Raw genomic sequence first — 26,723 nt, 5'->3', positions numbered from 1 at the left:
AATAATAATTAACTAAAAACATATCTACACATAATTGGAATCTCTTAATATTATGTGTACGTATGTAATTTGAGTCTCTTTTATAGATATTAAATCATTAAAACAAAAGCACAACAAAAACTTCCACCAGAGGTTTCCTTTATATCAGTCAGTTTATCGGAATAATGGATGGGGATTTAGAGGAAATGAAATTGACCATGTGTCAATAATTACTGAAGCTGGGTGGTGGGTATTGGGGGTTTGTTTTCATTTAAAACACAAAATTGCCATGTTTGTAGATCAAAAATCGTCAAATTTTGGCAATTTCATGTGGTTTAAACTAATGCTGTTGTCATTATTTTTGTAAATCTTTCATAGCACAAAAGTTTAAAAAGAAAATAAAACTCCCACTAGGTCCTTGCTAAGAACATCGGTGTACTTTCTCATCCTGGCTCTTGTATCTCATAATTGAATGGAAATTCCCATTCCCACATCAACTTCTGAAACAGCAGTACTGCCTCCCTGATTTCCCTTTATTACGGGACCTGGTACTGTCCTCAGGATTTTTTCTATTAACAACAATCTCTCCCCATCCTGTTGTGTGTTAATTGGCTACTACCTTATCCTTATTGCTGGTAAAGCTCATCCTGTTCTCAAAAAATCACTTCTTATGATCGCTTGACATTCTCTTCCTGCTGTGACGTTTATTATTAGCAACTTAAGCTAATTTGAGGCCATGCCCTTATCCAGGTTACTTGTATTTATCAATCTGGGGCTGATACCTCTTGGGCATCCGTTATACATCACCGCAAAGGTCATCAGTAAACACACTTGTGTTCAGCCTTTCAGCCCCAAGCGTTTTGCTGATGTCTGCGCTTCTTATGTTACGTTAGAGGCTGTAACAACCTCAGCCTGACCTCTGACACCTGCTAATCTGTGCCTTGTTGTCTGTCCTCAGGAGGCAGGTGGCTTCCTCTTGCTGCTTAGAGGTCCAGGCTTGGCTTCTTCCCCCCAACTTCTTGCATGTCTCACTGGCACCCCAAGCTGAATAAGTTATCCCAACTCTAAGCCTCCTCTTTCCCTCCTCTGTAGAGAGCCCCACTGACTCCCTTGCTTGAGAAGTCTGGGTTTAGCGTACCTCCTCTGTGTGCTCACAGCATCCTTCATCACACGGAATTGTGCTTGCCGCTTTGTCTCCCTGCTTCAGACTGTGAGCTAAAGGTAAAGATCATGTCTTGTTCTCCCTTGAATGCCTCACACCCAGCACAGCATCAGGCACATACTTAAATGCTCAAAATAATATATTTTTAAATTTTTCATTTGAAGTACTTTCAACTTACAGAAAATAGTATGCAAAAACAGTAAAAAGAATTTTCACATACCCTTTATCAAGATGCATCTCTTGTAAGCATCTTGTTACAACTTCTTTATCATTCTCTCTTTCTACTCATACACACACAGACACACATATTTTTTCTAAAACACTTGAGAATAAATTGTAGACGTCATGTTCCTCTTCTTAATACTTCAAATTGTGTTTCCTAAGAACAAAGACAATCTGTTATATAAATAAACACAGTAGAATTATCAAATTCAGCAAATATAGCATTATTATAGTGTACTAATATGTAATCTGCCGTTCATATTCAAATTTTTTTTTTTTTTTTTTTTTTTTTTATTTGAGATCGAGTCTCACTCTGTCGCCCAGGCTGGAGTGCAGTGGCATGATCTCGGCTCCCTGCAGTCTCCATCTCTCGAGTTCAAGCAGTTCTCTGCCTCACGCTCCTGAGTAACTGGGATTACAGGTGCCCGCCACCATGCCCGGCTAATTTTTTTGTATTTTTTAGTGGAGATGGGGTTTCACCATCTTGGCCAGGTTGGTCTTGAACTCCTGACCTCGTGATCCACCTGCCTCGGCCTCCTAAAGTACTGGGATTGCTGGTGTGAGCCACTGTGCCTGGCCCAGTTTCGCTGCTATAAAAGTATAATTGTCATCATCACAGTGATTGCTGATTGAGGGCTTGCTCAGCACCTTTCTAGGGGCTCAATGAATGTTCTGTGATGTTGAGTTCACCACCCTATACCCTGGGAGAGAGGTAATGTGTTTCCATTTCACAGGTCAGCAAACGAGCACAGAGAGGTGAGGTAACCACTCTGAGGTAACACAGCCTGGCAGGAGTGGAGTTGGGATTGAAGGCCTGATCTGAATGGTGGTACTCTCCCATTGCAGTTGCCCTCCCAGGAACCCTTGCAAGGTGCTAATAGATGTGAATGCTTTTTGGAAAGTCAAAATTGGTGTTCATATGGGAGACATTATTCTTCCACACCAATCAGAGTGAACTTGTGCATGACTGAGTGTGGGCCAACTGGCAGTGGACAATGGAGTCACCTCTATTTCTTGCAAGGACAGTGGTGCTGAGTGTCTATTATAAGGGTCAGTTTTCCCTGGGATCTGGTGGGAGGCGTTCTTCCAGGACCTGGTCAGCTAAACAATGCCTCATTATGGACATGAAGGACTCTGGACCCTGTGGTTCAGGGTGACCTTTTGAACATGCTCAGCAGCCATTATTGTAATAAATACACAAAATGAAAATGTGTGATAAAATACTGTGTGTGTTTCCTGCTTACCATGCACCAGCCACTGTACCAAGTGTATATTAACGAGCTAATTCAGTCCTCGCAGTGTTGCCAATCCAGGCTGTCTTTCTCCATATTAGAACTGAAGAAAAAGGAGTGGAGAGGTTGCGACTTGCCCAAGCTCACATATCTAGAAAGTGGTAGGATGGGTTAAACTCAGATCTATTTGATTCCCGAGGCTACCTGCCCAAGCACTGTCTGTCTCAAGCCTACCTGGTCAGGCCAAGCAGTGAGGCTGCAGGGAACTTGAGGTGCCTGAGGTCAGGCAGGAGCCCCGAGTGTGCCTGGGATCCAGACCATAGTGTACTGGCTGCCAACCCAGGCCATCTCCCCTTGATAGGTGTGTGGGCAGGCTGCCCTGAGTCAGCAACCTTCTCCTGAGCCTAGGAGCTCAGCATGGAACTCAGCTGTGCTGGTGGTGGCCCAGCTGCCAGGGTGTTTGAAAATAGAAGCTACCCCTGGAAAGCTCTACTGCCCACTGCGCGACTGTTGTGGAAGGATGGAGGGGAGAACAGCTGCATTGGGTACACAGACTTGCTACCAGAGCACAGGGCCATCGGCCTTTGCCAGCATCCTGGAGCTCGAACCAGGAACTGTTCCCCTGGGCTGTTTCTTCCTGGCAAGAAAGAGAAAGTGCTGGAGTGTATGTGTGTGTGTGCATGTGTATGAGCGAGCTGCTGACTGTGTTCGCCCCCACGTTGGCTTTTAGAGCTAGGGTTGCCTTCTGCTGGGGAAGTTGCTTTTCCTGGTCCTCAGGGCTAGGAAGAGGTGCTGTTGCTGTGATCCCTCGCTGGTCTGATACCCCTCCTATAGGCTGGCCTAGTTATGCCCTGACAAACCACCTAGAATGGTGTTGGTGAAACAGCGGGACCAGAGACTTTTCCATAGTATTCTCTTCCTCAGCAGAATCATAAGATGATGGCAATGATGGTGATGATGATTGTGACTGCTCTGTTGGTTAGGGTCCTTGCAGGGATCTGGTGCACACTTACACTTGGTAATCCAAAAGAGTTTAATGAAGGCATCATTTGTAAAGCCGTGGACAGGGTGTCAGGTCTGGTCTGTTAACACCCTGAGGCCTACAAGAGAGGGAGCTTCTTGGCAGGAGCTGTGGCCTTGGGTAGAGGAAGGTAGTCATTACCCATCTGAGGCCCCAGCAGGGAGGGAGACTCGGGGTGACTACTCCGACTTCATTCTTCCCTAAACTCTCATCTTCTGCAAGTACCTCACATTGATAGGCTAAGTCCAATCCTAAACCCACGGATAGCAGTCCATAATGATCAGTTCTGGGGGCACAGAGCAGGGTGAAAGGGAGGAGAATGGATCTGGAGGGGCAGACAGTATCCAGTGTAATGGATTATGGTTACCACTGCCATTTGTCGAACACTTAACTCCATGCCAGATACTTCTGCTGTTCTGTGTGTTTCACTTATTTCTTGTAACAACTTCGTTAGGCCTAAGGCCTTTCCTCCCAGCTGTTCTTAGCTGAGTCTTGGAGACCCATGGGCACCCTGTTCCCTGTATCAACCATTGCAGTAGTTGCTGGCTCTCCCAGGATGCAAAGCTCACCTGCCTGCATCCTTCTATTGTTACTATTTATTTCTTTTTATTTTTTATTTAAAAGAGACAGAGTCTGACTATATTGCCCAGGCTGGTCTCGAACTCCTGCATTCAGGCGATCCTCCTGCTTTGGCCTCCCAGAGTGTGGGATTAGAGGCATGAGCCACCATGCCCAGCACATGCCTGAATCCTCTTGAGGGAGCCTCTGCAGAGAAAAGAGCATATTTCTACCAGATGGGGGCCTGGTAGGTGCTTAGTGCAGGGACCACCCTGAGCTGCTGCTTCTCAGTGGCACCTGGGGGCAGCCCTGCCTGTTAGGCACAGGCTGAGAGGTAGGGCAGGAGGAGTTCCACCTCCTCTGGCAGGCTCTTCTTGAACAAGTGCCTCCGGTGATTCTTGTGCACACTGAAGTTAGGGAGCTCCGCCCTGCTCATGATTTCTGGCAAAGTGGCCAAGCCACTAGTGGTCACCTGGGAGTGGAATGTGCCCCAACGGATCTTGCCTGATAGCTCTTCTATCTCGGTGTAGTTTAAATCTGTTCTTGCAGTCTGTATGGACACTCTAGGTAGCCTTGTGGCATCGCTACTGTAGCAGCCTTGGAACATGACTTGGGACACAACACAGCTCAATTTCAGGCACAGTGGTTGGCTTTTAAAATGCTTTTTTTTTTTTTTTTTTTTTTGAGAGGGAGTCTAGCTCTGTCACCCAGGCTGGAGTGCAGTAGCATGATCTCGGCTCACTGCAACCTTTGCGTCCGGGTTCAAGTGAGTCTCATGCCTCAGCCTCCCAAATAGCTGGGATTACAGGCACACCACCATATCTGGCTAATTTTTGTATTAAAATTCTTTATCCTTAAACAAATTATCAATATACACAAACAGTTTAAATATTGAAGCAGAGCAAAGAAATGAAAATTCGATTTGAAGTCCATTCCTAAACCTCCTTCTCCAGAGGCATATCTAAGCCAGCCCCAATTTGCAGATTGGCTTGTATTCTTCCACATGCTTTCCCATCCATTCATGAACATAGAAAGATGTGTAAAAGGTTTTCCTCCAATTACACGGAATTACAAATTTTCTGACTTTTTTCATTTAACTGTATCGTAGCTATCTTTCAATGCCACCACATACATCCACTTTATTCTTTTTTTTTTTTTTTGGTGAGACAGTCTTGCTCTGTCATCCAGGCTGGAGTGCAGTGGCATGATCTTGGCTTACTGCAACCTCTGCCTCCTGGTTTAAGCTCGTGCCTCAGCCTCTCAAGTAGCTGGCATTACAGGTGTGCACCATCACGCCTGGCTGATTTTTTTTTTTTGTATTTTTAGTACAGATGGGGTTTTGCCATGTTGGCCAGGCTGATCTTGAACTCCTGGCCTCAAGTGATCCACCTACCTCAGCCTCCCAAAGTGCTGGGATTACAGGCATGAGCCACCCACCTTATACTTTTTGATTACCATGCATCCTGATGTACATGTCTTCGAGTGCCTTAGTTGCTACAGTGGAGCAGCTTCCTAGGAGTGGAATTGCCACTAGGGTTAATGCTGGGTTAATTGCTTTCCAAAAAGAGTGTACCTGTAGTACTCCCACTTGGCATGAACGACAGTGACTGTTTTCCACACCCTCACTGACACTGGATATTATTTATGTTTTTGCCAGTCTGCTGGTTAAGTGAGCTTCTGAAACACAGATGTGGCAGTCACTCAACAGTGGCTCTTGGTGGCCCTTAGAATAAAATCCATGCATGGTATTGAGGTCGGAAGCAACCAGTGCTTCTGAAGGCAGTTGGTCTCCTCAACCTGAGTTCAGCTCTCCTTAGGCTGAGGTGGGAGCAGGCAGAGAGTGGGGGTCATTGCTAGTTGAGGGTCTCCCCAACTCCCCCACTCTTGGTGGTGCTGCAACAGTGGTGCTGCAGAGGGAGCTCTTACTTCCTGGTTGCATTATAATGAGTTCCTATTGTCAGATTCCAAGTTTCTACTTTTCCCCCCACTACTCAATAATACTTTGATGCTCATTGCTCATTTACTCATCAAGCACATTTATATTGAATGCCTATTATATGCCAGCCAGGCCTTAGCATCTTTATATACATAGCTTTTTCCATATTTTGGATAAATTTATGCATGACAGGCTCTGGGGTGCTTTGAGTTCAAAGGTGTGATTTGGGGGTAGGTGTATGAGGTAGGGTGGGGTGGGGGCACGGTGAGCAGAGCAGCTGTCATTGCCATGCAGCTGATGAGCCAGGAAGGATGTGTACCCCCAAGACAGAGGTTACGTAAGTACTATGCAGACTGCGCTGGGTGATAGATACACTATCCTTCCCCTCTGAGCTTCCAGTATGGGCCAGATTTTCATTCCTCAGCTGGAATGGGGCTTGCATAATTTGTTCAAGGTCAGCCAAGGAAAGGTTGGGTAGGTAGACTGGCAGGCTGTGGAGGGGAACCAGGGACTCCTGTATCCTGGCGTGACTTGCTGGTCCTTCTCAAAGTCTTCAGTGACTGCAGGCAGGTCTGCTCAGCCTGGCCCTACCCATCCCTCTCTTTCCTACCAACCAGTGGGAACGAAGCCCCCAGGCTCTGCCCTGAAGCCATCAGTCAGGCAGAGAGGCCTGTGGTTTTGTCTCCCCCAGGACGCCCTCTGACTTCTGTCTCTCCAGAGCTAGCTGCTTTGCTGATGTCAGACTGCCCTGCTTCATATGCAGCCTCTAGAGGCTTGGCTTGTGAAGGCCTCTGGGGGGTGGATGCTGCAGAGACAGCTGTGTGTCAGTAGCCAACTGTACAGACTCCGATTTGGAGCAGATCTGGGTGCAAGGAGTGACTGGGAGGGGTGGGGGCCAGGGTTCAGCCTTCAAGTCAGCGCCCTGGCAGGGTGTTAAGTGAAAGCAGTTTGCCGACTTTTCTTTCCTCCAGTCCTTGCCTTAGAAAACGAATGCAGATTATCTCTGAAATGGGTTCAAGAGCTGTGTAAAAATGGGTATTTTGGGGGTGCTGTTTGTAGCTATAAGAAAGCCGAACTTCTTAGGGAGTGGCCGAACTGGCTCGGGCCTTCCTTAGTTCCGTCAGATTAGTGCAGCAGGGGATGGGCTGAAGTGCACAAAAAGCAGGAGGGGGAGCTACCACTAGCTGGCAGTTGGGGGCCTTTAGTGAAGGGGCGAGTCATCCTTTTGCTGTCCTCGGTGGTGTCACTTCAGGCCCAGGAGTGGACTTGACTCCATTCAGCCAGCGGTTTCTGTGCGTCTTCCCTGCCAGGTGCTGTGCTGGGGAGAATGCTTACCTGGGGGTCCAGAACGGGGGAGATTATGCTTCATTGTCTGTGTTCAAGGAGATGGGGAAGAGAGCATGACACACAGAAGAGAAAGCCAGCATCCAGCATCCAGTGTGTTTACAGTGAGGTGTTGGATAAGGATATGTTTTAGTGAACCAGCAAGCTCACTTGCGTGCTGCTGGTACCAACTACGTGGTTGTTGTGGGACCCCACAGCCCCAAAAGAGCTTGGCCCCAAAAGTGTTGGAGCTCCCAGAGGCCCCAGGAGGGGTCTGGTCTGCTCTTCTGAGCTCTGCTGTCTGAGTCCCTTGTCCTTGGGTGGTAATCTCCTTAGTGGCCTTGTACTTTAGGCTGATGTTTGCTGTGGGTGGGGTGTTTTTTGACAGGTGGCTGTGCTTGTTGGGTTTTGGGGATTAGCGATAAGAGAAGGCATTTGGGGAACATTAAGTGGATGAGTGTTCTGCCTTTATCCTGAGCGGGGACCAGTCCAGATGTGAAGGCTACTGTGTCTGGGAGGCATCTCTTCTGTGGGGTCAGGGGAGAGTCATGGGGAAGGCTCTGGCTCCTAAGGTCCAGGGAGGTCTTAGCTGACCCACAGATATTACCACGGGACTGCTTCTCCTCCTGCCTCCCTAGCCCCAACCCCGAGCTGAGTTTGTAGCCTAGCTGGGAGGGATAGCACTGAAGGAGGGTGCTTGGTTCACTGATGGTTTGTTAACCCTGTCAGGTGGAGAATGTTCTGGCTATTTGCTGTTATGTTCTGTGTCTGCCTGGGGTTACATTGCCTCAGCTTTCAATCCAGAGTTGTTCTCCTAGGAAGGGGTCAGGCAAAGGATATTTCTTGAGGATCTGGTGGATGGTTTCCTGGTCTATCCCAGGGGAATGTACCTACAGGGTTAGTTTGGGAGGGAGGAACAGGTGGGAAGAGGGGAGCCCCCAGACTTGAAAGAGCCAGTGGCGGGCAGTGTAAAATGGTTCTTCCCCCCTCATCGCTCTACCCTGATCCTAATGTGGGCTGACCTGTCCATGGTTCCAGCCTGATCATGTGCAAGAAATAACACAGCAGCGACAAAAATAGGACAGAGTAAACAGCTCGCTGCTCTTCTGTCTCTGCTCTCACACAAAAGTGAGCTGGGATAAAATTAACAAAAGCATCTGGAAAAAGTAAAGTAGGACCTGGACCACAACTTCACAATTTAGAATTGTAGAAGTTTATACTGTTTCTTTTGCAACGTACTCAGTGAGTCTGTGGCCTCCTGCAATGCCTTTGAAGTTAAAGCTTTGGCCAAGAATGCAACTTCCATTTGTTATATTGTTCCCCCAGGATCACTTGAACCACTTTTTAGTGGGCTCCCTCCCACTCACCAGGAGCAAGTCATACATGTGTTTACTTGTGTGAGTATATATACGTGTAACTTCAGATGGTGTATATGCAGATGCATTTTGATAATTTAGGTATACTGTATTTTAAAACAAATGGAATGGTCCTTCTGGTTGAGACTAATGATTCTGGGAATGGAGAAGGTGCAGGAGATGAGACTTTCTCATGCTTGACCCCCTCTGCTCCTGGGCAGAGCACACAGTGTACAGTCCCAGATGAGGATATTAATCCTGTGTACACGGCATATACAGCATGCCAAAGCAAAGCCTTCCAGGAATGCAATGTGGTCCTCAGGGCAAAGACTATTTGAGTTACTCTCCTTCCTTCAGCACTGAGGTGCTTAATAAATGTTTGTTGATTGACTTAGTGATATGCAGCAATCCCAAGTAGTCCTTTGATGGTTGGTTTTGAAAATAAAGTTACACTGGAGCTTAAAAAAATGTTTGTTTAAATTATTTGTAGGATGTATTTGGGTTTTTTCCACGTGAAGAGCTGCCAAATTGGTTAGGTTTTACTATATTTTCTATGAGAAATAGGAAGTGGGTTCCCATAAAGTCCAAAAATTTTGTGAAAAGTTGGACCCATCCTGGCATATAGTAGGTACTCTAAATATTTGTTGAATGAATGAAATCAGAGCCACATGGAAAATGATGTTCCCATGGAAAGCTCTTATTTCTGTTCGGCGCATTTAATGTCCTAGTAGCTGGCATTTTGTAAGAGGATATGTTTTATTGGCAACAGTCCTACAATTCAGTAAAGTCATTGGCTCATGGGAATGTGTCTTTGACAGTTTATTCATTAAGCAAATATTTCCTGACCCCTACTCTGTTCTGGACCTAGGCTCAGTCCTGGGGATGCTGAGGAGGAGAGGTCTAAATTGTTGATCCTCTGTCAACAAAGACTCATTGAGTGTCTCAAGCTCTGGCCACAAAATGAAGTACAAGACAGCAAGGGCTTCTTGGCCCATCTGGGAGGATAAGCTACCTGGAGGTTTTAGTGCTAGGTGATTTTTATTGGTTGCTAATTACATCTAATAATTGTTATTGATGGAAAGCTAATTTCCCTAATTACCAATGCATTTATTCTGGTGATTCTTTTATCGTAGCAGAAGATGGCTGTGCCACCCACGTATGCCGATCTTGGCAAATCTGCCAGGGATGTCTTCACCAAGGGCTATGGTGAGTGTTGCAGAGAGGGGGTGCCTTTCAGCTCCCAGACTGAGTTGGCACGTTTGAAACTTTACCGATAACTGTTTAGGAGACCTGGGTATGTCAGCTGTTCTGAACTTTCACGTGAAAGAAAAAAGAAGCTTTCATTTGTGTGGCAAATGAAGCAGTTTTGGTTGTGCCCCCAGTTGGACAGGCTCTTGCATTGATGCTGTCAAGTGGGTATTCCTGTTTTCTCTTCCAAGTGTGGAGCAGCCCTCTGGAAGCTGCTGCAGTGGAGCGCGGCTTCTATATTTAGCCTGTGCTTAGGCACATGCCCACGAGGCCCGATGACTGTGTCTCTGCCAGCTGTCAGGCATCTTCTTCTCAGACCCTGCTGGGAGTGCAGGTGGGACCCAGGTGGGCCTGTGCCCATTCTGTCTGCTGCTGTTCCATGGCAGCTGAACTCCCCCTACGAGCAGCAGCAGAGACTAGGTGCCCTCAGCCTGTGTGGCAGTAGTGTGCTTCTTCTAAAAAAGCATTTCGAAGCAACCGTGAGGGAGGCAGAGGTGCTGTTTTCTAGATAGTTATTTAACCTATTAACAGTTCTCTTCTTCTTTCTTTAGGATTTGGCTTAATAAAGCTTGATTTGAAAACAAAATCTGAGAATGGATTGGTAAGTTGTCCAACCCACATGGAACATGAGTATTTATTTATTTTTATTTTATTTTATTTTATTTATTTATTTTTGAGATGGATTTGCACTGTTGTCACCCAGGCTGGAGTGCAATGGCATGATCTCAGCCCACTGCAACCTCCACCTCCTGGGTTCAAGCGATTCTCCTGCCTCAGCCTGCCGAGTAGCTGAGATTACAGGCGCATGCCACCATGCCCGGCTAATTTTGTATTTTCAGTAGAGACACGGTTTCTACATGTTGGTCAGTCTGGTCTTGAACTCCCGACTTCAGATGTTCCTCCCCCCTTGGCCTCCCAAAGTGCTGGAATTATAGGCATGAGCCACCACACCTGGCTTATTTCTATTTTGAAAAAAGATTTTAGATTCAGGCTGTACATGTCCAGGTTTGTTACATGGATGTATTGTGTAACGGTGAGGTTTGGGCTTCTAGTGTACCCATTACCCAAATAGTGACCATTGTATGGAACATGGGAATTTGTTGTAGATCAACAAATAACTGTCATGACCTGGCCGGCAAAGCCAAAAGAAGGTACTTTTTTTTTTTTTTTTTAAATTCTGGCAGTTTGTGGTTTTCACATTCAGTCCATTTTCTACATGATGGGTGGTCCAGGGGAACCATGCCAATAGGCCCCCAATTCAGCAGCGGGTAATACTCAGAGGAGAATAGGGTAGGTCTCAGTTTCAGTTTTCCTTGTGCTTCTTAATTTCAAGTTCACCTGTGTTCAACCATATAAGTGTTTTTAAAGTAATCTTAGTAGTCCCTTTTAAATTGTGTGTGCAGTAATTGCTGGAAGGAAGAAGTTTTGGGTTTGAGTTACTGCTGTGTCAGCTTTAGCTCGGTGCTTTTTGTCTGTACCGAGCTGGAGCCAGGATGGAGGGGAGATGCTTTCCTGTCCAGACTGAAGAGTTAACAGGGAGGAAGGAAGCTGTCTGCTGACAACGAATTCCCCATAAGATTTCTTTACATAGCAGGCTCCTTTACTCCCATCTGTACTTGAAATATCTATTTGAATTGTAGAGTTAGCCTTGGCCCCGCCACATTCAGGGTCTTGCCTCTTGCAGAAAGGCAAGTATAGTGTTTAGGAGTGGAGTGAAGCCAAGTGAGTGCTGTGGTGCAGGCTGTGACTCTCTCTCTCCTTTGAAGGAATTTACAAGCTCAGGCTCAGCCAACACTGAGACCACCAAAGTGACGGGCAGTCTGGAAACCAAGTACAGATGGACTGAGTACGGTCTGACGTTTACAGAGAAATGGAACACCGACAATACACTAGGCACCGAGATTACTGTGGAAGATCAGGTAATGGCTGCTGTGAAAAGACGCGGATTTGCTAATTCACATCTGCCAGCCTACCTTGTGACTAAACCTACTGGCAAATTTCTTTTCTGTTCAGCTTGCACGTGGCCTGAAGCTGACCTTCGATTCATCCTTCTCACCTAACACTGGGTAAGATTCTCATCTGTTTTCTCCACAAAGATGTCCTCTCATGTTGCAGGTGGTGGAAGCCCTTTGTGACAAAATGTTTTGGGGGCTGATAGCACCTAAAATATGGCCTCCAAGACCTGGCGATTTAAGTCCTCTGGTTTTAATTTGGTCCTGGGGTCGTACCCACATCTATGCATTAACAGACTGTGCTATAATGAGGGCTTCCTAATTCAGGATTGGTGTTTACCCAACAAATGTTTTGTAAGTGCCGCCTGTGCTTGGCCCTGCACCCATCTGGAGATCTAAGAATGCCCAGGCCATGATTGTTACCCCCAAGGAGCTCACTTTCTAATAGAGGATTTGGAGCAGTGTTTAGCAGTGTTTCGAAATAAGATTCTGCATTTTGTTAGTGTTCTCCTGGCTTCAGCCATGGAGGCTGCAGGATTTCTGGTTCAGTAATAGCCATTTCATGTGAGTTAGGCTGCTGGTGATGTAAGTGGCCATGGCCAAATGGGAGTGGGTGACACTTGGAAGCAGGGCCTAACTGGTCACTGTTGCCAGCCTCATTTCTTCAGGTGTGGAAGTCCTTATCCCAACTTCCTGCTTAGGGACACTGAGACCCTGTGGGTGTAACTGCAAGGTGGCTCCTGAGGCTGCACTTTCTCCAGGCCTTCTGGCCACAGATGTTTTAGGCTTGTTACTTCTTAACCCATCAGTTGGCAAGATAGCATGGTGGTCTGCCTCAATTCCTGGGTGCTTTTCAAAGTGCCTAGAAGGAATTACTCCCTTTTAGAATACACCCTTGTTTTTTTCCACTTGTATTGGTGGGTCTTCTAAACCTGGGGAAGACTGCTTTGTATACTGATGATGGGATCAAGGGCATGTACTGAATTTCAGTTTTTAAAAATTGTGGCCTGGGCGTGGTGACTCACGCCTGTAATTCCAACACTTTGGGAGGCTGAGGCAGGCAAATCACCTGAGGTTGGAAGTTTGAGACCAGCCTGACCAAAGTGGAGAAACCCTGTCTCTACTAAACATGAAAATTAGCTGGGCGTGGTGGGCGCATGCCTGTAAACCCAGCTACTTGGGAGGCTGAGGCAGGAGAATTGCTTGAACCGGGGAGGCAGAGGTTGCCGTGAGCCTAGATGGCGCCATTGCATTGCAGCCTGGGCAAGGAGAGTGAAACTCCATCTCAAAAAAAAAAAAAAAAGGGTCGGATGCAGTGGCTCATGCCTGTAATCCTAACACTTTGGGAGGCTGAGGTGGGTGGATTGCTTGAGGTCGGTGGATTGCTTGAGGTCAGGAGTTTGAGACCAGCCTGGGCAACATGGCAAAACCCCATCTCTAATAAAAATACAAAAATTAGCCAGGCATGGTGGTGCATGCCTGTAGTCCTAGCTACTTGGGATGTTGAGGCACGAGAATTGCTCGAACCCAGGAGACAGAGGTTGCAGTGAGCTGAGATCGCACCACTGCACTCCAGCCTGGGCTACACAGAGAGACTCTGTCTCCAAAAAAAAAACTTGTGGTAAGATATACATATAAAACTTAACATCTTTAAGTGGTGTAGTTAAATGACATTATGAATTTTTCAGTTTTGCCATTTCATATATTTTTTTTCTTTCTTCCTTTTTTCCTTTCCAACAAGTATTTATTAGAGGGAGGATCTACCAAGTCCAGACCTGTGCTGGGTGTGCGGTCCACACAAGTGACTGGGCACATAGGGTTCCTACCCTCTGGAGATGTCTTCTTATAGCTTGGCTATAGATGATCTGAAGAGACCATTGTTAAGGGGCTAATTTACTGTCATTCCTCCTCTCTGCTGTAGTTTCTTCTGCAAGACCACTGCCTTCTTGCAGTGCTTTGTACTTTCCCCCCAGGAACTCTGCCATGATATCAAGGAGAGGTTATCCAGAAAGATCCTGGGATAGGATGAAGGGCTGGAGGATGTGCCCACATGCTTGAATTTGCTGCCTGGGACTTTGCCTGCTGCCCTGGGATAGCACACTTTGGAATTTGTAGGTGATTTCCTTCCCATTACCTTAGGGAGCTTTGCAGAGGTCTCCAGGCCCTGCAGTATAAAATGCAAAGGAAAGTTTTTTTTGCTTTTTTTTTTTTGGGTGTAGGGGGGACGGAGTCCTGCTCTGTTGCCCAGGCTGGAGTGCAGTGGTGTGATCTTGGCTCACTGCACCCTCCTCCTCCTGGGTTCAAGTGATTCTTCTGCCTCAGCCTCCCAAGTACTTGGGACTACAGACATGGGTCACCACACCTGCCTAATTTTTGTATTTTTAGTGGAGACGGGGGTTTCACCATATTGGCTAGGCTGGTCTCGAACTTCTGACCTCGTGATCTGCCTGCCTTGACCTTCCAAAGTGCTGGGTGGGTTCACGTGTTTCTCCTGCCTCAGCCTCCCAAGTAGCTGGGATTACAGGAATGTGCCACCACATCCAGCTAATTTTGTATTTTTAGTAGAGATGGGGTTTCTCCATGTTGTTCAGGCTGGTCTTGAACTCCTGACTTCAGGTGATCTGTTTGCCTCAGCCTCCCAAAGCGCTGGGATTATAGGTGTGAGCCACCGCACTCACCCTTTTTTTTAAAAAAATTACTTTTTATTTCAAAGTAATTTTATACTTAGAAAAATGTGATAAAAATAGTATGCAGAGTTCTCCTGTATTCTTCCCCCAGCTTCCCCTAATGTTAATGGCTTATATAACTATAATGATCAGAATCAGCAAGTTAATGTTGATATCATACACTTAATCTATTGTCACAATGACGTCTTTTTTCTGATCTGTGATCCAGTTCAGGATCGTAAATTGCATCTAATTTTTTTTTTTTTTTTTTTTGGGACAGGGTCTCTCTCTGTTGCCAAGCTGGAGTGCTGTGGCATGATCTCGGCTCACTGTAACCTCTGACTCCCTGGTTCAAGTGATTCTCTTGCCTCAGCCTCCCAAGTAGCTGGGATTATAGGCATGTGCCACCACATCAGGCTAATTTTTGTATTTTTAGTAGAGACGGGGTTTCACCATCTTAGCCAGGATGGTCTCGAACTCCTGACCTCGTGATCCGCCCACCTCAGCCTCCCAAAGTGCTGGAATTACATGCATGAGCCACCACACCCGGCCAATTGCATCTAATTGTTAAGTCTTCCCTAATCTGGAATATTTTCTGACCCTGATACTTTTGAAAAAGAGTGGCCAATTATTTGGTTAAGATGTCCCTCAGTTTGGATTTGTCTGATGCTTCCTTATGATTAAATTTAGGTTTTACATTTTTGGCAACCATAGAAGTTATTGTGTTGTATTCTTCTCAGCAGGTGATGTTAGGAAGAATATTATCAATATGCCTCATTTTTGGTGATCAGTTTTGAAGTGGTGTCTGCCAACTCTCTTCACTGTAAAGCTACTATTTTTCTCTTTGTAATTAGTAAGTATCTTGTGGGTAGACACTTTGAGTTATGCAAATATTCTATTTCTCATCATACCTTTGCTGACAAATAGTAACATCCATTGGTGATTCTTGCCTGCAACAGTTACGCTTGGCAAATAGTGACTGGAGTGCAGTGGTGTGATCCTGGCTCGCTGCACCCTCCTTCCTCAGCCTCCCAAGAAGCTGAGACCACAGGCGCGTGCCACTAAGCCCAGCTAATTTTTGTATTTTTGGTAGAAATGAGGTTTCACCATGTTGGCCAGGCTGGTCTGGAACTCCTGAGCTCAAGCGATCCACCTTTCTCAGCCTCCCAAATTGCTGGGATTACAGGTGTGAGCCACCACGCCCGGCTACAAATGGTGATTTTCTTTTCTTTTTTGGTTTTTTGAGATGGGGTATCACTCTGTCACCCAGGCTGGAGTGCAGTGGTGTGATCTCTGCTCATTGCAACCTCTGCCTCCCTGACTCAAGGTATCCTCCCTCCTCAGCCTCCCCAGTAGCTGGGACTACAGGTGCCTGCCACCACCCCTGGCTGATTTTTATATTTTTGGTAGAGACAGTGTTTCACCATGTTGCTCAGTCTGCTCTTGAATTCCTGAGCTCAAGTGATCTGCCTACCTTGGCCTCCCAAAATGTTGGGATTACAGGTGTGAGCCACCACACCCAACCTCAAATGGTGATTTCCTATTGCCATCCTTCCTTCACTTGTTACTTGGTATTCTACTGTAAGGAAGAGCTATTCCTTCTTTCCCATGTGTTTATTCAATCAATTATTTATTTATATCAGTATAGATGCGTGGACATTTAATCTATGGGCTATAATCCACAGTGTCATTTATTTTGTTGCTCAAGTTGTCCCAGATATGGCCTTTGGGAGAATACATCCTGTGTGCTTTTTGACAAACTTCTGTCGTTTTTCAGAGCATGTCTTTATTTCTGGTTTCAGAAAATGTGTGATGCTCATCTAGTACTTGTTTTTCCCCAGTCCTGCTATCAGCCATTTCTCCAAGGAACCTTGGTTCTTTATGTTGGAGAATGATGTCTAGAAACTAAGATTGTGGGCCTGGTGTGGTCGCTCATGCCTGCAGTCCCAGCACTTTGGCATGCCGAGGCAGGTGGATCACAAGGACAGGCGTTTGAGACCAGCCTGGCCAACGTGGTGAAACCGTGTCTTTACTAAAAATACAAAATTAGTTGGCTGTGGTGGCGCACACCTGTAATCCCAGCTACTCAGGAGGCTGAGGCAGGAGAATTGCTTGAACCCAGGAGGTGGAGGTTGCAGCGAGCTGAGATCATACCACTGCACTCCAATGTGAGCGACAGAGCAAGACTCCGTCTCAAAACAAAAAAACAAACAAACAAAAAAACCTAAAATTCTGGGTGCTAGGTGTACATATTGCTACTCGGTATTTGAGGAAAGTTCTGGTGATGCATGGTGGAGATTAGAAATGAAAGCTGGCTTTCCAAAGTAACTGAGGGTACAGCCTGGGAAAACACCTGGCTCCCAGGAGGAGCTGAGTGTAGACCACATCTGGATGAGGCTGCAGACCTCAATAAGGACCAGCACCCACACTGAGTATCTACCACAAATAAAGCTTGCTTGTTAACCACAAATCCAGTCAGGCCTCTCTCGGGTGCTTGTCAAATTAGCACTACTGTTGAAATAGCTTAAAAATAAATCCCAATAATATCTGAAAAAGGAAGACTCCACAGACATAGTATGCAGTGTTAGAAAGAGACCTGGAGAGAAGCCTGAGCACTCCCCAGCACTGCCCTTTCTCTTGGGGATCGTGGGCCCTGGCCAGAATCCAGTGAGACAGTGGGTAGGGGTGCCATGTAAACTGGTGCAGGTGGTGCACACCACTGGTCAGAGGCCCTGCCGTAGGCATCATAGTTTGTGATCATCAGCAGCTTTTTATTAAAAATTAAAAAAGAAGATGGTTAGAAGATGTGTGATTTTATATTTCTTGGTCTTTTTGCCTTTCTAAATGTCAGCCTCTCAACAGCTGTCTAATCATCAGTCATCTCAACCAGCCTGGTGCCAATCACATACTTGTTCGAAACCCAGGCTTCTTTCCCCAGAGAGCAGGCAGATGAAGATAGGTTTCTTTTTTTTTGTTGAGACAGTCTCACTCTGTCGCCCGGGCTGGAGTACAGTGACGTGATTTCAGCTCACTGCAACTTCCACCTCCCGGGTTCAAGCAATTCTCGTGCCTCAGCCTCCTGAATAGCTGGGATTACAGGCACATGCCACCGTGTCCTGCTAATTTTTGTATTTTTAGTAGAGACAGGGTTTTCTCATGTTGGCTAGGCTGGTCTCCAACTCCTGACCTCAAGTGATCCGCTCCCCTTGGAGTGCTGAGATTATAAGTGTGAGCCACTGCGCCTGACCAGTTTTGGATTTTTCTTATTGAGAGGTAATTTAGTTGTTACTCCTTTCCTTCAAACCTTGCCAAAATGTATAGAAGTAACTTAAACAAAGTTGAGGTTCCAAGGCATAAGTTTCATTGTCACTTGTTCTGTTGGTGAGCAGGTCTGTGCACACCTACCACCCAACTGCTGAGGGAGCTGAGCAGCCAAAGAAAGAGACTGACAAATCCAGTTTCTCGGAAAGAAACATTTAATAGAGACTTGCAAATAGAAGCAATGTCTCAAGCAGCCAAGAGACAGTGGATCCTTGCACTTATCCTCCAGAAAGTATTCTTTATATAGCAAGCTTTTAGAGTAAAGACATGTGCATGTCTTAGACCGTCTTGTAAAAAACTTGCAAAACTTGTGACCATAGGGAGGTTAGATAAGCATCTTTACTTTTTTTATTTTTATTTATTTATTTTTTTGAGACAGAGTCTCATTCTGTCACCCAGGCTAGAATATAGCAGCATGATCTTGACTCACTGCAACCTCTGCCTCCCGGGCTCCAGTGATACTCTTTCCTCAGCCTCCTGAATGTCTGGGACTACAGGTGCGTGCCACCACACCCAGCTAATTTTTGTATTTTTAGTAGAGATGGAGTTTTGTCATGTTGGCCAGGCTGGTCTTGAACTCCTGACCTGAAGTGATCCACCTGCCTTGGCCTCTAAAAGTGTTAGGATTACAGGTGTGAGCCACTGTGCCTGGCTGGCATTGTTTCTTTTATGGGATTGTCTGTGATGTATTTCTTGATTGTCATGGCTGTATTAGGCTGTTCTTGCATTGCTCTAAAGAAATACCTGGTCAGGTGAGGTGGCTTACGCCTGTAATCCCAGCATTTTCGGAGGCTGAGGCAGGCAGATTGCTTGAGCCCAGGAGTTGGAGACCAGCCTAGGCAACGTGGTGAAACCCCGTCTACACACAGGCACGCACACACTAGCTGGGCATGGTGGTGCGCACCTATAGTCAATTCCAGCTACCTGGGAGGCTGAGGTGGGAGGATCACCTGAGCTCAGGAGGTAGGGGCTGTAGTGAACCGTGATCACACCACTGCACTCCCGCCTGGACAACAGAGTGAGACCATGTCTCAAAAAAAAGGAAAAAATACCTGAGGATAGGTAATTTATGAAGAAAAGAGGTTCAATTGGCTCATGGTTCTGTAGGCTGTACAAGCATAGCACAGGCATCTGCTCAGCTTCTGGGAAGGCCTCAGGAAGCTTTTAGTCATGGCAATTGATGAAGCAGGAGCAGGCACATCACATGGCAAGAGCAGGAGCGAGAGAGAGAGAGAGTGGTGGGGAGGTGCCACACTCAAACAACCAGATCTCATGATAACTCATTATTGCAAGGACAGCACCAATCCATGGGTGATCCACCCCCATGATCTAATCACCGCCCAGCAGGTCCGACAGTGGGGACTGCATTTCAACATGAGATTTAGAGGGTACAACATGCAAACTGTGTCAGTGGTGGTTTTGCTTCAAGATGGTGTCACTCTTGCCATGAAACAGGCTATTTTCCTTCATCACTTGGGAGGGGGGTGCTGGCCTTATCTTCAACTACGACCTCTAAAATTCTTGTCTCATTGAGAATTTGGAACGTTTAACCTTTATTTATTTATTTTTTAAATGAGAAACCTGAAACATACAAAAACATACAAAAAAATATGTTTAATCCTCGTTCTATTCCTATCACACAGCTTTGATGGTTACCAACCCTGTGGCCAATCATGTTTTATTTATACAGCCATAAATATAGCACTCCTCCATGCCCATATTATTTTAAATAAATAACAGCACGTAATTTCATCTGTAAACATTTTATTATGTATCTTTAAATGGCAAGATTCCATTTTAAAGGAGCATAACCATGGTATTATTATTATATTGAAAAAAGTTGATATTTCTTTTTTTCTTTTTTCTTTTCTTTTTTTTTTTTTTGGTGGAGTTTCACTCTTGTTGCCCAGGCTGGAGTGCAATGGCACGATCTCAGCTCACCGCAACCTCCGCCTCCCGGGTTCAAGTGATTCTCCTGCCTCAGCCTCCCGAGTAGCTGGGATTACAGGCATGCGCCACCACACCCGGCTAATTTTGTATTTTTAGTAGAGATGGGGTTTCTCCGTGTTGGTCAGGCTGGTCTCGAACTCCTGACCTCAGGGGGATCCACCTGCCTTGGCCTCCCAAAGTGCTGGGATTACAGGCATGAGCCACCGCGCCTAGTGGATCATTTAAAAATATTGTCGAATCTCTAGTCTGTTCAAATTTACATGATTGTTTCATGATTTTTTTTTTTTTTTTTGAGACTGAATTTTATTGTTGCTACCCAGGCTGGAGTACAGTGGCACGATCTTGGCTCACTGCAACCTCCACCTCCCAGGTTCAAGTGATTCTCCTGCCTCAGCTTCCTGAGTAGATGAGATTACCAGTGCGCGCCACCACGCCCAGCTAATTTTTGTATTTTTAGTAGAGATGGGGTTTTGCCATGTTGGCCAGGCTGGCTTTGAACTCCTGACCTCAGGTGATCCATCTGCCTCGGCATCCTAAAGTGTTGGGATTATAGGTATAAGCCACCGCACCCAGCCTTTTGCTGTTTTTAAAATAACAGGTTGGTTCTCTAGTCTCTAAAGATGACAGCTATGTGATTTGAGTGTTGTTATAATTATTTATTTATTTATTTATTTATTTTGAGATGGACTCTTACTCTGTTGCCCAGGCTGGAGTGCAGTGGCGCAATCTTGGCTCACTGCAACCTCTGCCTCCTGGGTTGAAATAATTCTCCTGCCTCAGGTTCCTGAGTAGCTGGGATTACACATGCCCGCTACCACGCTCAGCTAATTTTTGTATTTTTAGTAGAGACAGTGTTTCACCATGTTGGCCAGGCTGGTCTCGAACTCCTGACCTCGTGATCCACCTGCCTCAGCCTCCCAAAATGCTGGAATTACAGGCGTGAGCCACCACGCCCGGCCCTGAGTGTCATTATAATGCCTAGAATAAACATATTGGTTAATATGTTTCAGCCTTTTGCTGATATTTTCCTTCTTGAGGCTCACATTGCTCCATTGTTGAATCCCTTGGGAGCCTCTTCAGGTTAGCTTGTCCTTTTGCCTCCACCCCAGTAGTCTTCAATAGCTTTGATAGATGTTTTAGGTCACTGTGTACATCTCCTGCCTAAGATCTATAGGCAGCCATTTCTCCAAGGAGCACTGGTTCCATTTAGGAGGAAATGGTCTAGGTGCTGAGGATGAAGCATTAATCTCAATGTGAATAAAGCTAGAAGTGAACAGTGCTGTGTAGTCCTTGAGGCTCTGAGTGGATCTGGTTCCTCCTTGTGGTCTCTGCTGAGAATACAGCTTCCTGTGGGAGATGTTGATCTTGTAACTGAATGATAGAAACAATGAGATAAAAATGGCCCATGTTTTATTTGTTAGATATGATCTTGTTCTCCAGTGTGTACTTTTGGTAAAAGACATGGTAATAATAGGTCTGCAGGTAACACTATTCACCTGCTCTTCCTAAGGGATGCTGGGTCTTGAGGAACAGGCAGTACAGACACTGAACTGCTTATAGACTCACATCTGGTATCATCAGGTTGGACGTGGGGTACTGTCTGGCTAACTAACACTTCCTGGCCCCCATGTCTGCAGAGTTACAGGTTCTATATCAGCACCTGGTTCTCTGAAATATGTACTCATTGGGGTCTCATGAATATGGTATTGAAATCCATTTTACTGTTGTATTCACTTGGAAGGAACATAGCCTATGTTTTCTTACTTAACTGTGTGAGCCACAGAGTAAGAAGATAACCGTCTCTTTAAAAGCTGCTATTTAGGTAGCTGTTTTCATGACAGATAAATCTTTTCCACAGGTTTGGAAAATATCAAAGATGCATCTGTCTCATAATTACGTGGTGGCTTTCTACCTAATGAATGCCTGTGTAGGCTGCTACATTAAGCATACAAAGAGGATAGGACAAGGAGAAGTTAGTTCATATTTATTTTCCAGGCTTTTCCTGTCTGTGTTCTCACTTCATTAGTGTGGGGTTTCTGCAGACTGGGTCCCCGTGGAAGAGAGGTTGTGTCCTGCTCATTGTGGTACAGCAGTGCCTTAAGGGAGAACTGGAGCCCTGACTTCACCCCCACCCCACTCCCTTTGTTTGACCTAGGATTAAAAAAAAATAAAAAAAAGGCATTTCAAGGTGAGTTAGCTTCTGATCTTAATACAACTTCTTTTCCTTCAGGAAAAAAAATGCTAAAATCAAGACAGGGTACAAGCGGGAGCACATTAACCTGGGCTGTGACATGGATTTCGACATTGCTGGACCTTCCATCCGGGGTGCTCTAGTGCTGGGTTACGAGGGCTGGCTGGCCGGTTACCAGATGAATTTTGAGACTGCAAAATCCCGAGTGACCCAGAGCAACTTTGCAGTTGGCTACAAGACTGATGAATTCCAGCTTCACACTAATGTGTAAGTGTACATGGGGGCAGCGGGGTGAGGGGTGGGGTTGGAGTGTGTGTGGTAAGGGGATTGCTTTCATTAGTTTTTTTTAAAGAAAGCCCAATTTTTAACCACTGTGAAGTGAGTTTGTTGGCATTAGAGGAGCCAGATGGCCTGCTGCTATCATTGGTTTCCCACCTACCCATTTCCTAGAGTGTCTTAGACCCTTTCCACTCTAGGAACAGCAGATATTGCCACAGGTACACAAAGTGGCTGATTAATTACAGCAGGGACATGGTGTCAGTCCAGAGTGTGTCCATTTCCTGCAGTTTTTGTTTTAGTTAACAAAACTGCTCTCAGCTCTCTTTCTTTGTCTGATGCCTGAGGATTAGCCTGCTGGGCTTGATGACATGTAGACATGGTAGACAAATTTAGGAGCTAATTGTCTTGAGTTACAAAGTATCTTCTCTGTATAGTGAAACATGTAAAAGTAACTATTGGACAGTGTGGTGAAGGGAAAACAGTGATTATAGGTTAGGAGAGAGCCCCTTGAGAATTGAAGTAGATTGATGATTTAGTTTAAGGGAAACACATTTCATTCATGGGTCTTGTTTTATCATAAACCTTGTTTTATTCAGTTTCATGAGGAATTAACCTGTGACAGGCACAAGCTGGGTGCAGAGTTACCATGTTTATTTCTTTCCACTAGAGGTCACTAAAGAAGTAACTTCTTAAACTTAAGGCAAATCAATGGTATTAATGTGTAAAGTAATATTATTTCCATTAATAAATTTTTTGAGGAATTTTTATCATTAATTTGGAATCTGTTACAGCTAAAAAGTCACAGGAAAACTATAGAGATGGACAGTCTAGTGGTTGGCAGGGGGTGGGGAGGATATGGCTACAAAGTGGTGATTGAGGGAGTTTGCGGGAGGGAACTGTTCTTTTTTTTTTGAGACGGAGTCTCGCTCTGCCGCCCAGGCTGGAGTGCTGTGGCCGGATCTCAGCTCACTGCAAGCTCCGCCTCCCGGGTTCACGCCATTCTCCTGCCTCAGCCTCCCGAGTAGCTGGGACTACAGGTGCCGCCACCTCGTCCGGCTAGTTTTTTGTATTTTTTAGTAGAGACGGGGTTTCACCATGTTAGCCAGGATGGTCTCGATCTCCTGACCTTGTGATCCACCCGTCTCGGCCTCCCAAAGTGCTGGGATTACAGGCTTGAGCTACCGCGCCCGGCCCTGGGAACTGTTCTATATCCTGACTGTGGTCATGGTTACATTAATCTGTATATGTGTGTTAAAATTCATAAAAATGTATGCCAAGAAAATAACCATTTTGGCCGGACGCGGTGGCTCACGCCTGTAATCCCAGCACTCTGGGAGGCCGAGGCGGGTGGATCACGAGGTCAGGAGTTCAAGACCAGCCTGGCCAAGAAGGTGAAACCCCATCTCTACCAAAAATACAAAAATTAACTGGGCATGGTGGCGGGTGCCTGTAATCCCAGCTACTCAGGAGGCTGAGGCAGAGAATTGCCTGAACCTGGGAGGTGGAGGTTGCAGTGAGCTGAAATCACGTCACTGCACTCCAGCCTGGGCAACAGAGGGAGACTCCATCTCAAAAAAAAAAAAAGAAGAAAATATCAATGTTATTGTGTGTTTAATTAAGAAAAGGTGAAACATACAAAAAAGCTATAGGAAACATACCACATGCATAGAAATGTTTTTGAATGTAGAATTCTGATTGACATGGGAAGTTTTTTCCTTAGTTTGAAATTGGGCATTGGTACCAATTCTAGGAGGAACAATGGCTGTTAGCCATTTCCCCCACATATCTGAGCTTCAACATTTTTAATAAGCAACAAGTGGGTGTGGTTTATTTTTGGAACCAGCGTGAAGGCAGCTGACACAACTCATCTGGGTTGCCCTGGTGCTTGCAGGGGCCCAGATGCATAACAGAAAGGCTTTGTGCTTCATACAGATGAATTTGAACAGTTCCAGCTGTTTATTTATTTATTATTATTATTTTTGGGTGACAGGGTCTTGCTCTCTCACCCAGACTGGAGTGCAGTGGCATGATCTCTGCAGCCTCTGCCTCCCAGGATCAAGTGATTCTTCCGCCTCAGCCTTGCAAGTAGCTGGGACTACAGGTGCACACCACCACACCTGGCTACTTTTTGTATTTTTTGTAGAGGCAGGATTTCGCCATGTTGCCCAGGTTGTTCTTGAACTCGTGAGCTCAAGCGATCTGCCTGCCTTGGCCTCCCAAATGCTGGGATTACAGATTACAGGCGTGAGGCACTGCGTCTGGCCTCTTGTTTATGGTTTTGAAAGCTCTGTATAGGAAGGCAATATTGTGTTCCTGGTTTTAGGATATTCTGAAAAGTCTGGCCTTTTTAAAAACATGTAAGCCCAAGAAACTTCCCCAATTGAATGTATTACTAAAGTCATTAAAAGATCTGTTATTTTTGACAGGCTGCTGTTTTATTGTAGCATATTTGGGCTGTCTAAAGAAGACAGGATTCCCTGTGAATCAGGCAGTGCCTGGGTCTCCCTGTACTTTCTAGAAGCATAATGTCTGTCTCGCTGAATTTCATGGGGAAGCGAGAATTTACAATGTGTGGCTCATATGTGTAATCCCAGCTACTTGGGAGGCTGAGGCGGGAGGATCACTTGAGGTCAGGAGTTTGGAACCAGCCTGGGAAACAGAAATACTGTGTCTCTAAGAACATTTTTAAAAATTAGCTGGGCATGGTGGCAACATGCCTGTGATCACTTGAGCCCAGGAGTTTGAGGTTGCAGTGAGCTATGATTTTGCCACTGCTCTCCAGCCTGGGCAACAGAGCAAGATCCCACTCAGGGAAAAAAAATTTAGAATGTATTCTCTAATTTAGGGAGAGTGTCTTGTGAAATCTAGAGTTTTTGTTCTTAGGTCCTGAAGCCCTTTGCTGGATTCCAAAGTACATTGGCTCTGACGCACAGTTACCAATGCCATTTCCACTGGAAATGCCCACAGTGATGAGGCAGAACTCAGACACTGTGATTTTATGTTAAAGATGTTTGAGAGGGTTTAGGCAGGCTTGAAGACCATCTCATGTAAGGAGGATGGTCATTCCTTTTTAAAAAATTGCAGCATTAAAAATTTTTTTAAATTTTTTTAATCAAAAGAGTCTGAACCCATGGTTGTAAAATCAAACAGTACAGATGGGCTTATGAAAAGCAGTGATTCCAGCCTTTAGGGGTGGCAGTGACTGCAGAGTTTGTATAGGCTGTTCAGCTGGGTGGGGCAGACTTTCAAATTCTGAGAGCTTAAGCAGGGCCCCCACAGAGGAAGAAGAGAATTATAATGACTGAAGAAGGGAAAGGGATATTCCCAGCAACTGGAGTCATTCAGTGTGTTTGTAAGAGAGAGGGAGCTTGACCAGCTGGGGTTTCATTCTGAATGTTTCTGAAAGAGCGAGACATTTTATAATGTAGCAAAAAACTCCCTTTCAAATCCTGCCGGGACCTTAGATGTTCCAGCATGGGTGAGGAGTATGCACAGGTGGACGAGACGAATTGTGGATTAAGCTCTTTTGAAGTGCCGCTCCTCCAAGAGGCTGGGTCAGTGCCAACCGTATCTCCCCAGCAGTGGCTGCAGCAGGTTGTGCCAAGGGCTCTAACTTGCCTTCTGAGGCATATGTGCAGCCCTGCCTTTCTTGCCATTTCTGGTTGTGTTCTTTTCTCATTTTCTTCTCTTTCCATACCATTTTTTATTTTTATTTTTATTTTTTGAACCAGAGTCTCTGTTGCCCAGACTGGAGTGCAGTGGTGTGATCTCAGCTCACTGCAACCTCTGTCTCCTGGGTTTAGGTGATTCTCCTGCCTCAGTCTCCCAGGTTGTTGGGATTACAGGTGCCCACCACCATGCCCAGCTAATTTTCATGTTTTTAGTAGAGACAGCGTTTCATCATCTTAGCCAGGCTGGTCTTGAACTCCTGACCTCAAATGATCCGCCTGCCTTTGCCTCCCAAAGTGCTGGGATTATAGGCATGAGCCACAGTACCCGGACTTCCATGCCATTTTTCTGGTAGAATCATTTATAAAAGTAATAACATCAGTAGCAGTAAAAATAAATCCCTCAGGTTCTCAGTGCTCTACTTACTTCTTTTCTTTTCTCTTTTTTTTTTGAGACAGAGTCTTGCTCTGTCGCCCAGGCTGGAGTGCAGTGGTGCGATCTCGGCTCACTGCAAGCTCTGCCACCTGAGTTCACGCCATTCTCCTGCCTCAGCCTCTCGAGTAGCTGGGACTACAGGTGTCCGCCACCATGCCCAGCTAATTTTTTGTATTTTTAGTAGAGGCGGGGTTTCACTGTGTTAGTCAGGATGGTCTCGATCT

General features: G+C 45.7%; 1 protein-coding gene across 4 annotated transcripts in view; it reads left to right on the top strand.

The window, feature by feature from the left end:
- The first annotated feature begins 7,398 nt into the window (after positions 1-7,398).
- The window catches only part of VDAC1 (voltage-dependent anion channel 1), a 25,074-nt gene continuing 5,749 nt past the window's right edge, over positions 7,399-26,723 (top strand). For 2 of the 4 annotated variants that reach the window (XM_011951101.1, XM_011951104.1), the window contains exons 1-5: positions 9,920-9,994; positions 10,588-10,637; positions 11,803-11,955; positions 12,050-12,102; positions 22,156-22,383. In XM_011951101.1, coding sequence (XP_011806491.1) covers positions 9,928-9,994; positions 10,588-10,637; positions 11,803-11,955; positions 12,050-12,102; positions 22,156-22,383 — 551 coding nt within the window. In that variant the 5' untranslated portion in view covers positions 9,920-9,927. Of the gene's footprint in view, positions 7,421-9,919; positions 9,999-10,587; positions 10,638-11,802; positions 11,956-12,049; positions 12,103-22,155; positions 22,384-26,723 lie in introns of those variants that run through there. The other 2 variants (XM_011951102.1, XM_011951103.1) reach the window with 2 other exon arrangements.

The sequence above is a fragment of the Colobus angolensis genome, unplaced genomic scaffold (assembly GCF_000951035.1).
Source record: "Colobus angolensis palliatus isolate OR3802 unplaced genomic scaffold, Cang.pa_1.0 Scaffold314, whole genome shotgun sequence".
Lineage (NCBI taxonomy): Eukaryota > Metazoa > Chordata > Mammalia > Primates > Cercopithecidae > Colobus > Colobus angolensis.
Note: the sequence above shows the minus strand (reverse complement) of the source record. Positions and strands in the feature narration are given on the sequence as shown.